The 14,347-nt window shown below is 37.3% G+C and overlaps 1 protein-coding gene and 1 pseudogene across 1 annotated transcript; both read right to left on the bottom strand.

Annotated features, from left to right (window-relative positions):
* Positions 1-2,318: 2,318 nt before the first annotated feature.
* On the bottom strand, positions 2,319-6,540 carry LOC111800397 (uncharacterized). The gene is made up of 6 exons (XM_023684073.2): positions 6,280-6,540; positions 5,928-6,052; positions 3,564-5,727; positions 3,057-3,117; positions 2,749-2,972; positions 2,319-2,648 (listed from the first exon to the last, which is right to left on the bottom strand). Exons 2-6 carry the CDS (start codon positions 6,040-6,042, stop codon positions 2,594-2,596), a joined length of 2,619 nt encoding a protein of 872 aa, XP_023539841.2. The 5' UTR covers positions 6,043-6,052; positions 6,280-6,540; the 3' UTR covers positions 2,319-2,593.
* Positions 6,541-9,216: 2,676 nt separating this feature from the next.
* LOC111800205 (hydroquinone glucosyltransferase pseudogene) lies at positions 9,217-10,773 on the bottom strand (annotated as a pseudogene).
* Between the last annotated feature and the right edge of the window lie 3,574 nt (positions 10,774-14,347).

Raw genomic sequence — 14,347 nt, forward strand, 5'->3', positions numbered from 1 at the left:
TAATATAAATTTAAAAAGAATGAGAATATTATATTGAGGCTTTTATAATAAAATTAAAAAAAAAAAAAAAAAAAAAAAAAAAAGTCCTAAATAAGCCGACATTAATTATTCAGCCATGCATGGGCTTACCTCGTTGACCATAGCCTTCCTACGTCCAAATTCTACAAAATTCCAGATTTTAATTAAATTTAATTGAAAACAAGGCCATAAATTATTGAGTAAGCAATGACGTCATAAATGACGACTCAAAAAAAAAAAAAAAAACAGATGGATATTTACTTTTTGTTTAATTTATTTATTTTCTATTTTGTAATAAAGTGATATTTAAACTAGAAATAGACTAATGAGTTTTTTAGTGTTTAATTTGACATTAACATTCAATTACATTATTAATAAATACATGAAGTAGAGTATTACCAAATAATTTATCAATTAAAACTTTATAATTTTATAAATAAAAAAATTAATTAATTTTGTTATTAAAATTTAATATGGAGATTAATTTAATATTAGAGATACATTTAGAATTAAATGGGTTGAGAGGGAAGGAAATGGGGAAAAAGTTATTTAATTAAAAGTGATGCAAATATTATGACATGATGATGACATTAATAATGGAGTGATTAGTAAGGTTAGAAAGCTTTTTCAATCATTTCTCTATTATTTTCCACCCACAAAAAGGTTCATAATTAGGTGAAATTCAATAATTTATGGATGCATGTGATATACTAATTACATTCTGATTCAATAATTGGTGTATATTTTCGGTAAAAATGTCAGAAACTCAAATCTACTAAGATCGTATATTGTTTGTGATATTTTATTACCAATTTGAACATAGTTCAATGAATTAAACGTTTATATATTTATTAAAGATTACAAGTTAGAACTATTTTGTGTTTAATTATGATATTTATTGAATTTTAATATTTTCGTTCAATAGCAACCACCACCGACAACCACTGTATTGAAAACTTCGACAAACTTTGTCGGAGACCCATATCACTGCGGTCGATGGTGGTCGATGGTGGTCGATGGTAGTCGATGGTAGTCGATGGACTTAGAGGCGTTTTAAAAATCTTGAGAGAAAACTTGGAAAGAAAAGCCCAAAGAAGACAATATCTGCTAACGGTGGACTTAGACTATTATAAATGATATCAGAACCAGACATCGAATAGGGTGCTAGTGAAGATTTTGGGCTTCAAAGAGGGGTGGACACCAGGCCACGTGTCAACAAGAAAGTTGGGCCCTGAAGGGGTGGACACAAGGTGATGTGCCAACGAGAACGTTGGGTCTTGGAGAGTGAAAAATGGGCGATGTGCTAGCCAGAACGTTGGGCCTCGAAGGGAGGTGGGACACAAGGCGATGTGCCAACAAGGTCATTGGGTCCTAAATGGAGGGTTGATTGTGAGATCCCCACATCGACTAGAGAGAGGTACAAGTGCCAACGAAGACGCTGGACCTTGAATGAGAGTGAATTATGAGATCCCACATCAATTGGAGAAAGATAGGAGTGCCAACGAGAACGCTGGACCCTAAACGAGAGTGAATTGTGAGACCCATATCAATTAGAGAGGGAAAACGAAACATTGTTTATAAGGGTATGGAAACCTCTCCCTCGTAAATACATCTCAAAAACTTTCGAGGGAAGCTCGAAAGAAACCGCCTCAATTACACTATTTATTATTTAGATTTGAGATTGATAGGTAAGTAGTTGCATTCAAAGAATGAAAAATGAACGAAACTTGTAGTAAAGGAAGCTATTAAAGAATAGGTAGGATAGAACTTGTTTTAGCACTTCAATGCATTGAAATGGGCAACTTTTGTACACAAGCAGTAATGATCCTGATGCACTGAAATGGGTATCATTCATTACTTGTAATTGATGATCTTGGAAGATGAGGGTTGAGGTGCAGCATCAGACTAGAGGTTGACCTACACAATGACCAGATGTCGCCCTAATGACCTTAAACTTGTTACCTACCTGTGGGCAGCAGCGAGCAGCGACGCCAAGTGTCTTGCCAACGCCCATGGCAGCTCCATTGTTTTCTTTCTGATTTCAAAACAAACAACATTCTTCTATACTTCACACAACCTTTTTCCTTTCCCTTTATTCTCTACTTTTTCTTTTCCACTTTTCTTTTATGGATGCTTTGTCTTCAATTTTTAGTTGAGTCAGAAGCAATTCCAACATCACTGTCTGGGACAGTGGCAGTGGCAGTGGCAGTGGCAGTGGCAGTGACAGTGACTACTGGACTCATCTCATCTCATCTCCTCGTGTTGCGACGACTCATAAATTTTCTCATAACATTCTAACCCTTCTTCCCCTCCCCTAAATAGTATGGTCCCTTTTGAGTTCATGTTCATCTTCTTAAGTAACAAAAATTTTCTTTTTCCATGAACAAAGAATGGTGGAAAGCTTGGGAACTTATCAACAGTTGAATACAGACACAGACATGCCACACAAACACTGACACTAAACTAACAAAAACATATAAAACATTACTACAATGCTCTGGTAATTTAGACAAGAAAACCTTTGCGAACATACCAACTGAGATACAGGATTTGATTACGAGGTTTGTGTTCCAAATTAAGAAGCTGTTCTTGGAACTTTCATGCCAAATCCATGCTTTACCTTCTCAACTCTGAGTCAGAAAAATGTTGTATGTATATATTAGCATTAGATATATCAGAAACCAAAGAAGAATTCTAAACAACCAAAAGTAGTATTAGCTTAGCACTAACGTTGGAGCAAGTTTTCCGAGGCCTTCGAGCTCTTCACCGGTGTCCTCGTCGAGAACTCGGCCAGAGATCTCGATAATGTAAGATCTGTCCCTTGAAGTGGGCAGCCCTCTACCAGCAAGCAAATCCAAATCCTTTAGGTGAAGCTCTCTGCCATTCACAAAAACACCAGTATTTCCTCCTGCACAATTCTCTGGCATGGGGTAGTCAAATTCCTCAATGTAAGGCTGCAAACATACAGGACACAATTTAAGAACATGCCAAAGAATCAAAACACAAGCCAATGCATCAACTTTAAGCTTCAATCTTACGGGGATTATGCCAAGACAAGGTCCGCCCATGACGCCCCAGAATCCAGCCCGGGAATCGTACCTGTTTTTGATTTATTTGAAGTGGCATTAGCACAATGGAGACAAGCATGAAGGTATTTTGAGAAGTGGGCTATGGCACAACATCATAAGTGTACAGTAAAAAGCATCCACTTCTGTTTTATGCTTACTACTTTTGCCAAAAAAGTTGCACACAAACAGCTAGATTTGCTTTTACATCATGACATGTTACATAAAAAGAAGAAACACTTAGGTAGATCGCTTTTTAAATCGAAATATTCTCAAACTATATCTTAAAGTTCAGACATTCTACATTGTAACCCCACCAAAATCCTTTACTTTTTCTTTAACTTGCACCCTTGACCACTATGTCAGCCTATACAGTTTAAGTTGGGTCAGATAATTGAATGAGTTGCAGCCAAAAACTAACATTTACTGTCATGCATCCTACTATCTCATTTGCATAGAAGAGTTTTTAAGTATGCTTACCAGTATTTTCCGGGATGGATTGGTCCAGCGCGCTTTTCAGCTTTCTTAACCATACGATACGATATAAACTGTCCATTAACTGAAACATTACTTCTGCTCCGATCATCGACTTGATTAGATCTAAAACTCTTCTTGATGATGTTTGCAAAAAAAGACTCCCCTCCTTTACTAGCTCTTGGCTGGTTATCTTCTTTACTTGCATCCTTTGTCTCTGGAAACGCCACGGTATCAGAGTAGTCGTTCATCGACACATCCATCTCGGTTGCCAGTGATGCTTCTTTCAAAGAGTTCTGTCGCGAGTTAACCTTATTTGGTTTCACATTCTCCTGATCTGAACGGCTACTTCGATTTCCCTTGGTAAACCTGTTTGCAGTCTGGTTATTAGACGAGTAATCGAAGTATGACTGAAGCGGTGAGCCGGGAAGGGGAGGAGAGCGTGTCGTCTTGATTAAATTGTGTAAATTGTTTGTAGCCTCCCTTGGAGCAGTTGAAAGATCTGGACTGTCTTCATCCTCTGAGGTGCTTGAAGATGTAGGATGAAAACTTGGCATCTCTTGTTGCTTATTTGAGCTTAAACCTGTTCCGATGGGCTGTAGCACAGGCTCTCTATCTAGTGACTCGAAATCGTAAAGAGTGTTGTTATCATAATCATCAGAAGAGAAATTAGTACGGTTCAAGTGACCAAAATTTGAATTATAATCTCTGACAGCCAGTTCATCACTATCATCAACCTCTGAGGGAAATCGACCTCCCCGTGAATGATTGGAGAAAACAAGTCTCTTGTCGATAACGGTAAAATTGATCAACGTAGAACAAGCTCCACAACGAACACTTTGCTGATTCTTAACCATCATAAGCTTCTTAGGAAGTTGTAGCATTTCAAAGCAATTGTTACATGTTAGAAATGGAGCACCACCAGCAATTGGATGGCAATTACGGCCACCACTCACTAAGACTGTCCTCCGAGGACGATTGCCAAGGACACCACCAATCTCAGAATTGAAGTCAGTTGGCCATCGTGATTGTGCTTGTCGATCACGAAGATTTACGGGAGGATTAGTGGTTCTAATATCATTAACACATGCCCCATAAGCAGCAGTGTTTTCATGAGAATATAGTGAGGGATTGTTTGGAACATCAGGAAACCTTCTATTGAAGTAAGCACTACCAGGTAGTGAGGATGGAACCTGTGAGTATCTATTTTGGCACTGGAAACAAGAGCAAGAAGGCTGATGAAAAGGAGGATTAGGAGGGCAGTGATTGAACGAATCGAAACTGGTATCGACATAATGGCCAGAATGATATTGGTGAGGGTGCTGTTGATGCGCACACGAAAACTGGCAGGAGTTTCGTCTAAGCATTTGCGATCCAAAAGGGTCACCGAAATGAGATGTATTGTTTGGATAATAGCTTTGGACAGGCATCTCAATTCCATTGGCAACAGGAAATGGTTCTGAACAATGGTTGGAAAATGAAGAGCCTGCAACATACTTTGATCCTGAAGAACCATCCATAGGCCAAGCACCAGAGTGATTCAAAGGTTTAGGAGGTTTCATTCCACCATCGGCAGGGACTGGCCAAGACTGACCAAGTTGTTCCTTCAACTCGTCCAGCTTCCTCAGAAGCTCGAGTCGGTCCTGTTCGAGGTGCTTAACTTTATCAGCTCCATTGGCATTGCCACGACTCGTTAAAAGCTCCTGCACACCAGACATGAACTCCAATTGACGATTCGTTTGATCGTCTTCGTGGTTCGGAGTTGAGAACCTCACACTTTTCACATTACCCCTTGAATTCTTCTCAACCCCATCTCCCATCTCACCTGTCTCTCCCTTTTTCCAATCCAATTCTCTTCCTGATCCAAGCTTCATCATGTTCATCTGAACATTCAAATCCACTTGTTCCGTTCCCATCAAATCACTCAAGCCATTTTTATCCATATTCAAGTTAAGATCCTTCTCAACACCTTCCACTTTATCCATCTCTGAGCCCTTAAGATCACAAGGCAAAGAATCAGGACTCGCCTTTAAATCCACATCAGAGGCATCATCACTAAGATCAACCGTCCCTTTTTCAGGAGAAGTAGTGGATTTAGTAGACAACCCTCCAACCCTGTCTTCATCCGACTTATCAGACACAGAGTCTTCTTCCTGATTTCTAATTTTCGCTGTGAAATCAAAGAACAAAAAGGGTACTCCACTTCAAATCCCAGAAACACTCTCCTCGAAGAAACAACACGAAATTTGATTGGAGCAGTAAAATTATCCCAAATTAAAACCTAAACTCGAAATAATCGCAAAAACCCAACATGGTAAAGAGAATATAAATTCAGCTCGACCCACAAGAAGCAAAAAAAAATAAAAATACCTCGTAGAATGGTACCACATCCACCGCACTGATAAACAGAATAATCAGCGAGCTCCGGGAGAAGATTCTCACACTTGGGGCATCGAACCAGTCGCAATTTGGAGGAACCCGACATGGGAAAAACCCTGAAAGTGACAGACAGCGAAAGAAGAAGAATAAACGAAGGAAGAAGAAGAGGCTCCGGGGTATAAAACTCCAAAATCCAGTGTACCCAGTGAAAAATGGTGGGTAAGAAGGCGAATAAAAACAGGGGAAATGGGGGGGGGGGGGGGGGGGGGGGAGGAAAAGCTAAAGGAAAGAAACAAAGGGCATGTGAAAAGAAGTGGCAGAGAGGATAGAAACGAAGGAAAACCTCAAATCAGTTTCAAAAATGTGACATATGGGGTTCACTCCTGCTGCAAAAACAATCAGAGTAGGGCTAAAAATCTTTGGAGGGAAGAAGAAAATTTCTCGGAAAACGAAGAAGGTGTACTGTAGAACTGTGATGATGTTTACACAGAAATACGAATTTTCTTCTGTTTGGTAGTGCCTGTTTTTGTTTGGTTTTCACGAACACACACAACTAAGAAAGAAACCAAAAAAAAATACAAAAAAAACTCGTAAAATGAGAGCGACGATCTTCCGTTGGCCCTGGGGAACTTGTTTAAATGAACCCTCTAAATCCTCTAAGTGACGTCGTTTTAAAAAAACTTCTCTCTCCTCCTCTTTTTCTCTCTCCTATTTCTTTCATAAGAATATATAATTTTTTTTAACTTTTATTTCCGTATGATTAATAGTTTTAAGGTAAATAAAATATGGTTTAGGGTCAAATTATAATTTAATAAAAATATATATATATATATATATATATATATATTATGAAGTATTCACCTTGGGTTTTGGAAGTATATATATATATATTAATACCAATGGTTAAAAATTAAAATTTGAGGGGGTATTTTTTTAATTAAATTTTGTGATAAAAAAATGGCTTTTTCTAGTTAATTTTTTTCTTTTTGGAATGTTTGAAAAAAAAATAAATGGTTTAAAAATACTATATTTATATATTTTAAAAAAATAGTTTGATGATTAAAAGTAGTTTACAAAATTCAAAAAAGAGGGAGAATGTAATTATTTTCTTTTTGGAATGATTGACGGAAATACGGGATTTAATTTATATAAAATAAAATAAAATAAAATAAAATAAAAAAGCTTTTTTGAAATTGCAGATAATTAAAAGTAAAATAGAAAATTCTAAAAAGTAGAAGTATTTGATTAATTTTCTTTTTGGAATGTTTTGACGGAACAAATAGTTTGAAACACTTTCTTTTATATCTTAAAAACAAAAGTAGCCGAAAATAAAAATTAAATAATTAAAATTTAAAAATAATAAAAAATAATTTGTTGATGCCATGACATCCATTTTGGTTAAGCTTCTCCTAAAGCAAAAGCAAAAGTAAAAGCCAAGTTTTGAGCTTGTAAAGTCGTTTTGTTATTGTCACTCCACCTGTATTTTTTATTATTATATAAATTAAATTATTGTAACGGCTCCTGACTCTAATACATATTGTTTGTTTTGATCTATTACATATTGTTATCAGCCTTACAGTTTCAAAACGTAGATGTTGGGGAGATGTTTCCACATTTTTATAAGAATGTTTCATTCCTCTCTCCAACCCTCGTGGAATAATTATAAAAAATTTTACGTTTGTATTTCATATGATCTACTAACTCAATCTTGTGTTTAATAAGTCTTTAACATAAAATTCACAAACCTATTTACTGAAAATTAAAAGGGCGTGAAATTTTAATTAAGACAATTACTTATTAGACATAAAAATGAAATTTACGTAATTATTAAACATTATTAAAATTTAAAAATTTCTTAGAAATAAAAGTTGAGAAATTAAAACTGTATTTTTTTCTTTTTTTTTAAATGGTTAAATTACAAGTTTAGTATTTCAACTTTGTATCTTAATTCTAAAAGATATCCAATAAATTTATATTTTTTTTATCATATTCTCACGTCTACAAATTGAAAGGTTAGGATTTTATTAGATACAAAATTTAATTGAATATATATAATAAATGAATTAATTTTAAAAGTATTAAAAATATATTATATACCCAAAATAAATTAAAAATGGGGCCCAAATAAAGAGTGAAAAATGAATTTTATTAGATACAAAATTTAATTGAATATATATAATAAATGAATTAATTTTAAAAGTATTAAAAATATATTATATACCCAAAATAAATTAAAAATGGGGCCCAAATAAAGAGTGAAAAATGAATTTTATTAGATACAAAATTTAATTGAATATATATAATAAATGAATTAATTTTAAAAGTATTAAAAATATATTATATACCCAAAATAAATTAAAAATGGGGCCCAAATAAAGAGTGAAAAATGAAATGGGGATGGTTTTTCACTTTGTGGTTGGTTTGTTGATGAGAGGACGTTTCCTTTACTCTCTCTTTTTCTCTCTCTCCAATTAACATCTTTTTCCAAAGTGGGTTTTGAGGAGAGAGAAAAAGTGAGTGTTTGGCTCATCTGAAAAGAAGTGAAACCCAATTCCATTCCCATGCTCCAAAATACCCTTTTCGTCACGTCCGGTCGGTGACTCGAACAATCCAATCATCTATTTTCTCATAGTTGTGTTATAAAACATTCACAATTCCCAATACATCACTAACATCAGTTACAAACATTAAATTTTCGATTCTAAAATCATGTGAACGCTCCTACTTATTCACTAAATATATATTTTTAAAATAAAAATTAAATATGTGGTGGACCCGGGTGGTTCACTTTTAATGTCGATTGACCATTCAAACTTGTTCTTTTTGGTTTCCAACTTTATCCTCCAACAACGACACTTTTCGTGTTTTGTAAATGATGAATGTATGGTAGCTGAATTTCATTTTGAATCATAATGTATTTTGTTAAAGCATGGGAGGCTTCATAAATATTTCTCCATGCTTCATATTCCTTATGCATTATTATTATTATCTCATGTCCCATCTCCAACAAATCATAATAACATACCATCAAATAATTCCTCTTTCCATAATAATATGCTTATCATTTTGTCTCATTTCCATTACTATTTATAACCATCTAAGCTCACAATTAGTAAATATTCTCGGATGATTATATGGATTGAGGTGTGCAACAAATTTGTTCAATTTTATACCTTTCAACAAACAAGATACACTAAATTCTATTGTTATCACATTATTGATTTATTGAAATTGTAGGGGGAGTTGTGATTGAAGAGAACAAATTCAATGACCCCAGACGCAATTCAAGATCCAAAAGCTTTTTATTATGGCAGATCTTCATGTTCTTCCAATTCATACCCATTTTGGGAGGTGATCATCATCATCTTGTTCCACTTCATACCCATTTCAGACAGTGCTTTGGATGAATACCCATCTTCCCCCGCACCTCTTTCCGCTGCATTTTTCAGATTCTTCATTTTCTCTCGAATCCTTTTCCCCTCTTCGCCTTCCATTAACGTCTTTACCACTTCTGCAATCTCTTCCTTCTCCACAATCCCGCTTCCCTCCTTCTTCTTCGGCCTCAAAGCAACTTTAATGTCCTCTGTCAGCATATGGGCGTTCATCCTCTGTTCTGCGTACAGAGGCCAAGCAATCAGAGGAACCCCATTCACCACGCCTTCCAGCGTCGAGTTCCACCCGCAGTGGCTCAAGAACCCCCCGGTGGACTCATGCCTCAGCACCTCAACCTGCGGTGCCCACGATGACACCACCATTCCCCTGTTTTTATTCCTCTCCATAAACCCCTCCGGCAAGAATCTCGACGCTTCGTTCTCGTTCTCGTCGCTAAAAAACGTTGCATTAGCCGCCTCGTCGTTTGGCTTTCTTACCACCCATAGAAATCTCTGCTCACTCATTTCCAATCCCAACGCCAATTCGTTGATCTGAGCACTCGACAGAGTCCCACCGCTCCCAAATGACACAAACAGAACCGACCCATTTGGTTGTTCATCAAGCCATTTCAAACACTCCGCTCTGTTTTCGTTTTCACTGCAATCGTTTCTCACCAGCGGACCCACTGGATAAACAGGGGGCTTCCCTGCTTCCTCCTCTTGCAGATATTTCATAGCTTCCGGCTCCAATTCAGGGAAGCTGTTAAGAAAAACAGCATCGGCCAATCTATACCTCTTACAGTTATGGAGTAATAGCTTGTACGCATCATCCTCCCTATCTTGAGCCGGTTCCAAGAGATCTTCCCCATGAATCGGAACACACCCAGGAATCGGAATCAGCTCGGGATGGTCCCTGAACTCGCCGGCGACGATTCGGTCGAGGCTGGGCAATTGAAAGGCGAAGGAAAGGGACATGGCGGAGGGAGGGAAGAAAAGGTAGCGAGGGACGTTGAATTCGATGGCGACATCGAAGGCGTCAGTACTGAAATGGTCGACGATGAGGGCAGCAAGATGGGTTTTTCCGATGAGGGATTGGAAGAGGTGGCGAAGGAAAGGAAGAGAGCGAGTTACAGAGAGAGCGATGATGGTTTCAATTTTGGTGGGTTTGGGGAGATCGTGGAAGGAGACGAGCGGGAGGAAGAGAGGTTGGATGGTGGAAGGGAGATTGGTGAAGAGAGCTTTTTGGGGTTTGGTCGGAGGGGCGTCGGAGGGAATGGCGACGGTGACGGATAAGGCGTGGAGGGAGACAAGGCGTTTGGCGAACTGGAGGAGGGGAATTAGATGGCCAATTCCTGGACTTGGCACCATAACAATATGGGATTGGGAAGGTTTGTGCAGAGCTTCCATGGCGGCGGAAATGGAGAAATGCAGAGATGGGAATGCAGAGTGAAGCATGCAGCTCTTGATTTATTGAAAAAAAAAAAAAAAAAAAAACAGAGGGGATGGCCCACTTGTAGGGATCACAAATATGTGCATCAACTATATAATTTGGTTAATTATATGATAAGGGCCTTAAACATTTTAATTGAGTACTTTTATCGATACATCTGTCATGTATCTCACACTGGGATATGGAGCTTATGCCTGTGTACTCTGTGTACTCTATGTACTCTATGTACTCTATGTACTGTAAAAAGATCGAGTAAAAATAATACATATGGTATATATTTGGTAGAGACGGGTAGAAATATATTTGGTAAAGATATGTTTGGTAGAATTAAATTTGTTGAAGTTAGGAAGTGTTCTGTTTGTTGGTTTACATTTTTGTCATTATTCCTTTTTGAATTTTCTCTCTTCTGGTCTATTTGTTCACCTTGATTGAATGTGTGCGTTGTTGTGCGATCTTAACAACTGGTATCAAAGTTAGGTGAAATTCACCACGATGTGTGAAGATGGAAATTTTCAAAGATTGAAATTGAAAAGTTTGATGGATCCGATTTTAGTTTCTGGAAGATGCAGATTAAAGATTATCTGTACTAGAAAGATCTTCACGAACCCCTGTTGGGGGCGAAGCCGGATACTATGACCATGGAGTAGTAGAAGCTCAAGGACCGTCAAGCCTTAGGGTTGATCCGATTGACGCTATCAAGAAACGTGACGTTCAACATCATCAAGGAGAAAACGACTCAGACCTATTGAAGGCATTGTCGAATATGTACGAAAAACTGTCGGCTATGAACAAAAGTGTATTTGATGTGGAGGTTGTTCGATCTACAAATGTATGAAGGAGAGTCTGTTGCTAATCATATAAATGAATTCAATAGGATTGTAAGTCAACTGAGTTCGGTAGAAATTAATTTTGAGGGTGAAATTAAAGCATTGATTTTGATGTCATCTTTGCCTGAGTTGTGGGGTACTGTTGTTGGCAGTTTCCGAGGATTTGATAAACTAAAGTTGTGGGGTACTGTTGTTGGCAGCTTCCAAGGATTTGATAAACTAAAGTTTGATAAAATTCAAGATGTAGTTCTCGGTGAAAGTATTCGCAAACCGAAAATTGGAGATTCATTAGGCAATGCTTTCAGTGTTGATCGAAGGGGAAGAAGTAAATTAAAGAGCCCAAACAAACATGGGCGATCAAAATCAAAGAACCAAGGAAAATCTCCAAACAAACCAAACGTAAAGTGTTGGAGTTGTGGAGAAAAATGTCACTTTCGGACAGATTATACAAGATAAAAAATGAAGTAGAATCACAAATCAGAGGATGACGACGATTCTATAAATTCAGCAGAAGACATTGGGGATGCTTTAATCCTCAACGTGATCAGTCCAACTAAATCTTGGGTTTTGGATTCAGGTGCATCTTTTCATTCGTCTCCAAATTTCAAGTCTGAAATTTCGAGAAGGTGTATCTTGTCGACAACTAAGATTTGGAGATTGAAGGAAAAGGGGATGCCTGCATAAAAACTGTGTAGGAAATCAGTGGACATTAAAGGATGTCTGATATATTCTTGGTCTCAATAAGAAACTTGATTTCTATTTGGTCAGTTGGATAGCATAGGTTATGCAAACAAAGTTTGGGAAGAGTTCGTGGAAGATTGGGAAGGGTGCTATGGTGTAGCTCGTGGCACAAAATCTGGAACCCTATACACTATTGCAGGGTGTATGAACATATCTACTGTTGCTGAGAGTGCTTCAAATTCAAGTCTATGGCATAATAGACTTGGACATATGAGCGTTAAAGGAATAAAGATTCTGGCTGCGGAAGGAGTTTTGGAAGGTCTAAAATCTGTTGATATGAGTCCTTGTGAGAACTGCCTTATGAGTAAACAGAAACGAGTTAGCTTCAGAAAGACTACCAGAGAATTGAAGAAAGGTTCTGGGACAATGAAACAAGTGGGAGTTGAGGTTGAGTTGCAGAACAATTCACAGAGTGATGTTGCAGATACTCAATAAACTTCTGAGACTGACGTGGAACAAGTAAGTTTCGGGACAACGAAGTAAGTGGGAGTTGAGGTTGAGTTGCTGAAATATTCACCTAGTGATGTTGTAGCAGATACTCAAGAAACTTTTGAGACTGTTGCTGAGCAACCAAAGGTAAAGCAAATGGGAGTTGAGGTTGAGTTGCTGAAAGATTCACATAGTGATGTTGTAGCGGATACTTAAGAAACTTATGAGACTGTTGCTGAGAAACCAGAAGCAAAGCAGATGTTGAAAAGATCATCCAGAGCTATCAGAGTACCAGATAAGTATATATCTTCTTTACACTATCGGTTGGTGACTGATGAAGGGGAACGAGAACCCCTTGATGAGGCCTTACAGTTGGAGGATACAACCAAGTGGGAGCAAGCCATGGATGATGGGATGTCTAGGTTTCAGAAATGCGTTGCTCTTTCATCTGCTGAGACTGAGTACATGGCAATAGCTGAAGCTAGAAAGTAGACGATACGAATGACAAGCTCTCTAGAAGAATTAGGCAAGAAGCAGTGTAAAAAGATTCTTCACGTAGATAATTAGAGTGTCATTCAGTTGGTGAGGAACCCGGTCTATCATTCAAAGACAAAACACAGAAGACGATACCATTTCACTTAGAGCTTAGTGGAAGATGGTGATGTGTTTGGAGGAGATAAATGAAGCAAAGAATCCAGCAAACATGTTGACAAAATGGGTTGATGTTGGAACATTGGTGTCATGCAAACCTCAATTGATATGGTGCAAGATTGAGAATGAAATTCTTGGTTGACTGGATTAGTCTCCAAGTGGGAGATTGTTGGGATATGGAGCATGATGTTTGTCTATAATAAAAGATCCGGTAGAAATAAATATGGTAGATATTTCGTAAGGTTTGATAGGCATATATTTGGTAGAACATATCTCATGGGTTAAATCGGTTAAAACTATATATAGTAAACTGAAACCATATATACAGCCATAGATAGTGCTATCAAAATTTACTTTTTTTTTCATTTTCTGTATTCTCTGTTGGTGTATATACCCCGAAGTCATCAATAAAACCTTTAGCCAATATTCCTCTTTGAATTTTCTCTCTCCTGTTCTTTGTGTTCATCATGATCGAGCGTGTGCGTTACTGTGCAATCCTAACAATTAATCTATCGTGTATCTTAACATGCATTAATCTTCTCATCAAAATGAACAATATCATACTATTGTGAAGGGTAATTATTTCCAACATGGTATCAGAGTTATGCGCTCAACTTATTCATGTTAATAAAATCTTCAAGTATCGAATAAAGAAGTTGCGAGACTCAAAGTGTAGATAAAGTGATTCAAGTGTCAAACAAAAAGTGTACTTTGTTCGAGTGTTTGAAGTCGAAGGAGACCTTATGGGAGACTCTACAGAGAATTATTGGGATCTTCACTTGTATAAGGATCTGATATCAAATTCCACTCTCCCTCTCAATCATTTCTTCAATTTTATCACTTCACTTTATGTTCTTAAGGCTAATTATGAGTGCCCTTTTGATCAAAATGCAAGTGAAATGCTTGGAAATAAACCCTCATAGATCAAAGTTGAAGCTCTAC

This window comes from Cucurbita pepo, chromosome 8, assembly GCF_057944985.1.
Source record: "Cucurbita pepo subsp. pepo isolate OVF chromosome 8, ASM5794498v1, whole genome shotgun sequence".
Lineage (NCBI taxonomy): Eukaryota > Viridiplantae > Streptophyta > Magnoliopsida > Cucurbitales > Cucurbitaceae > Cucurbita > Cucurbita pepo.

Excerpts from the sequence above, each read along its gene's own strand:
- LOC111800397 (XM_023684073.2), bottom strand. The coding sequence starts at position 6,042 with ATGTCGGGTTCCTCCAAATTGCGACTGGTTCGATGCCCCAAGTGTGAG. Across the intron at positions 5,728-5,927 it reads ATGTGGTACCATTCTACGAG|CGAAAATTAGAAATCAGGAA; the intron begins GTATTTTTATTT and ends TTGATTTCACAG. Across the intron at positions 2,649-2,748 it reads CTCGGAAAACTTGCTCCAAC|AGTTGAGAAGGTAAAGCATG; the intron begins GTTAGTGCTAAG and ends TTTCTGACTCAG.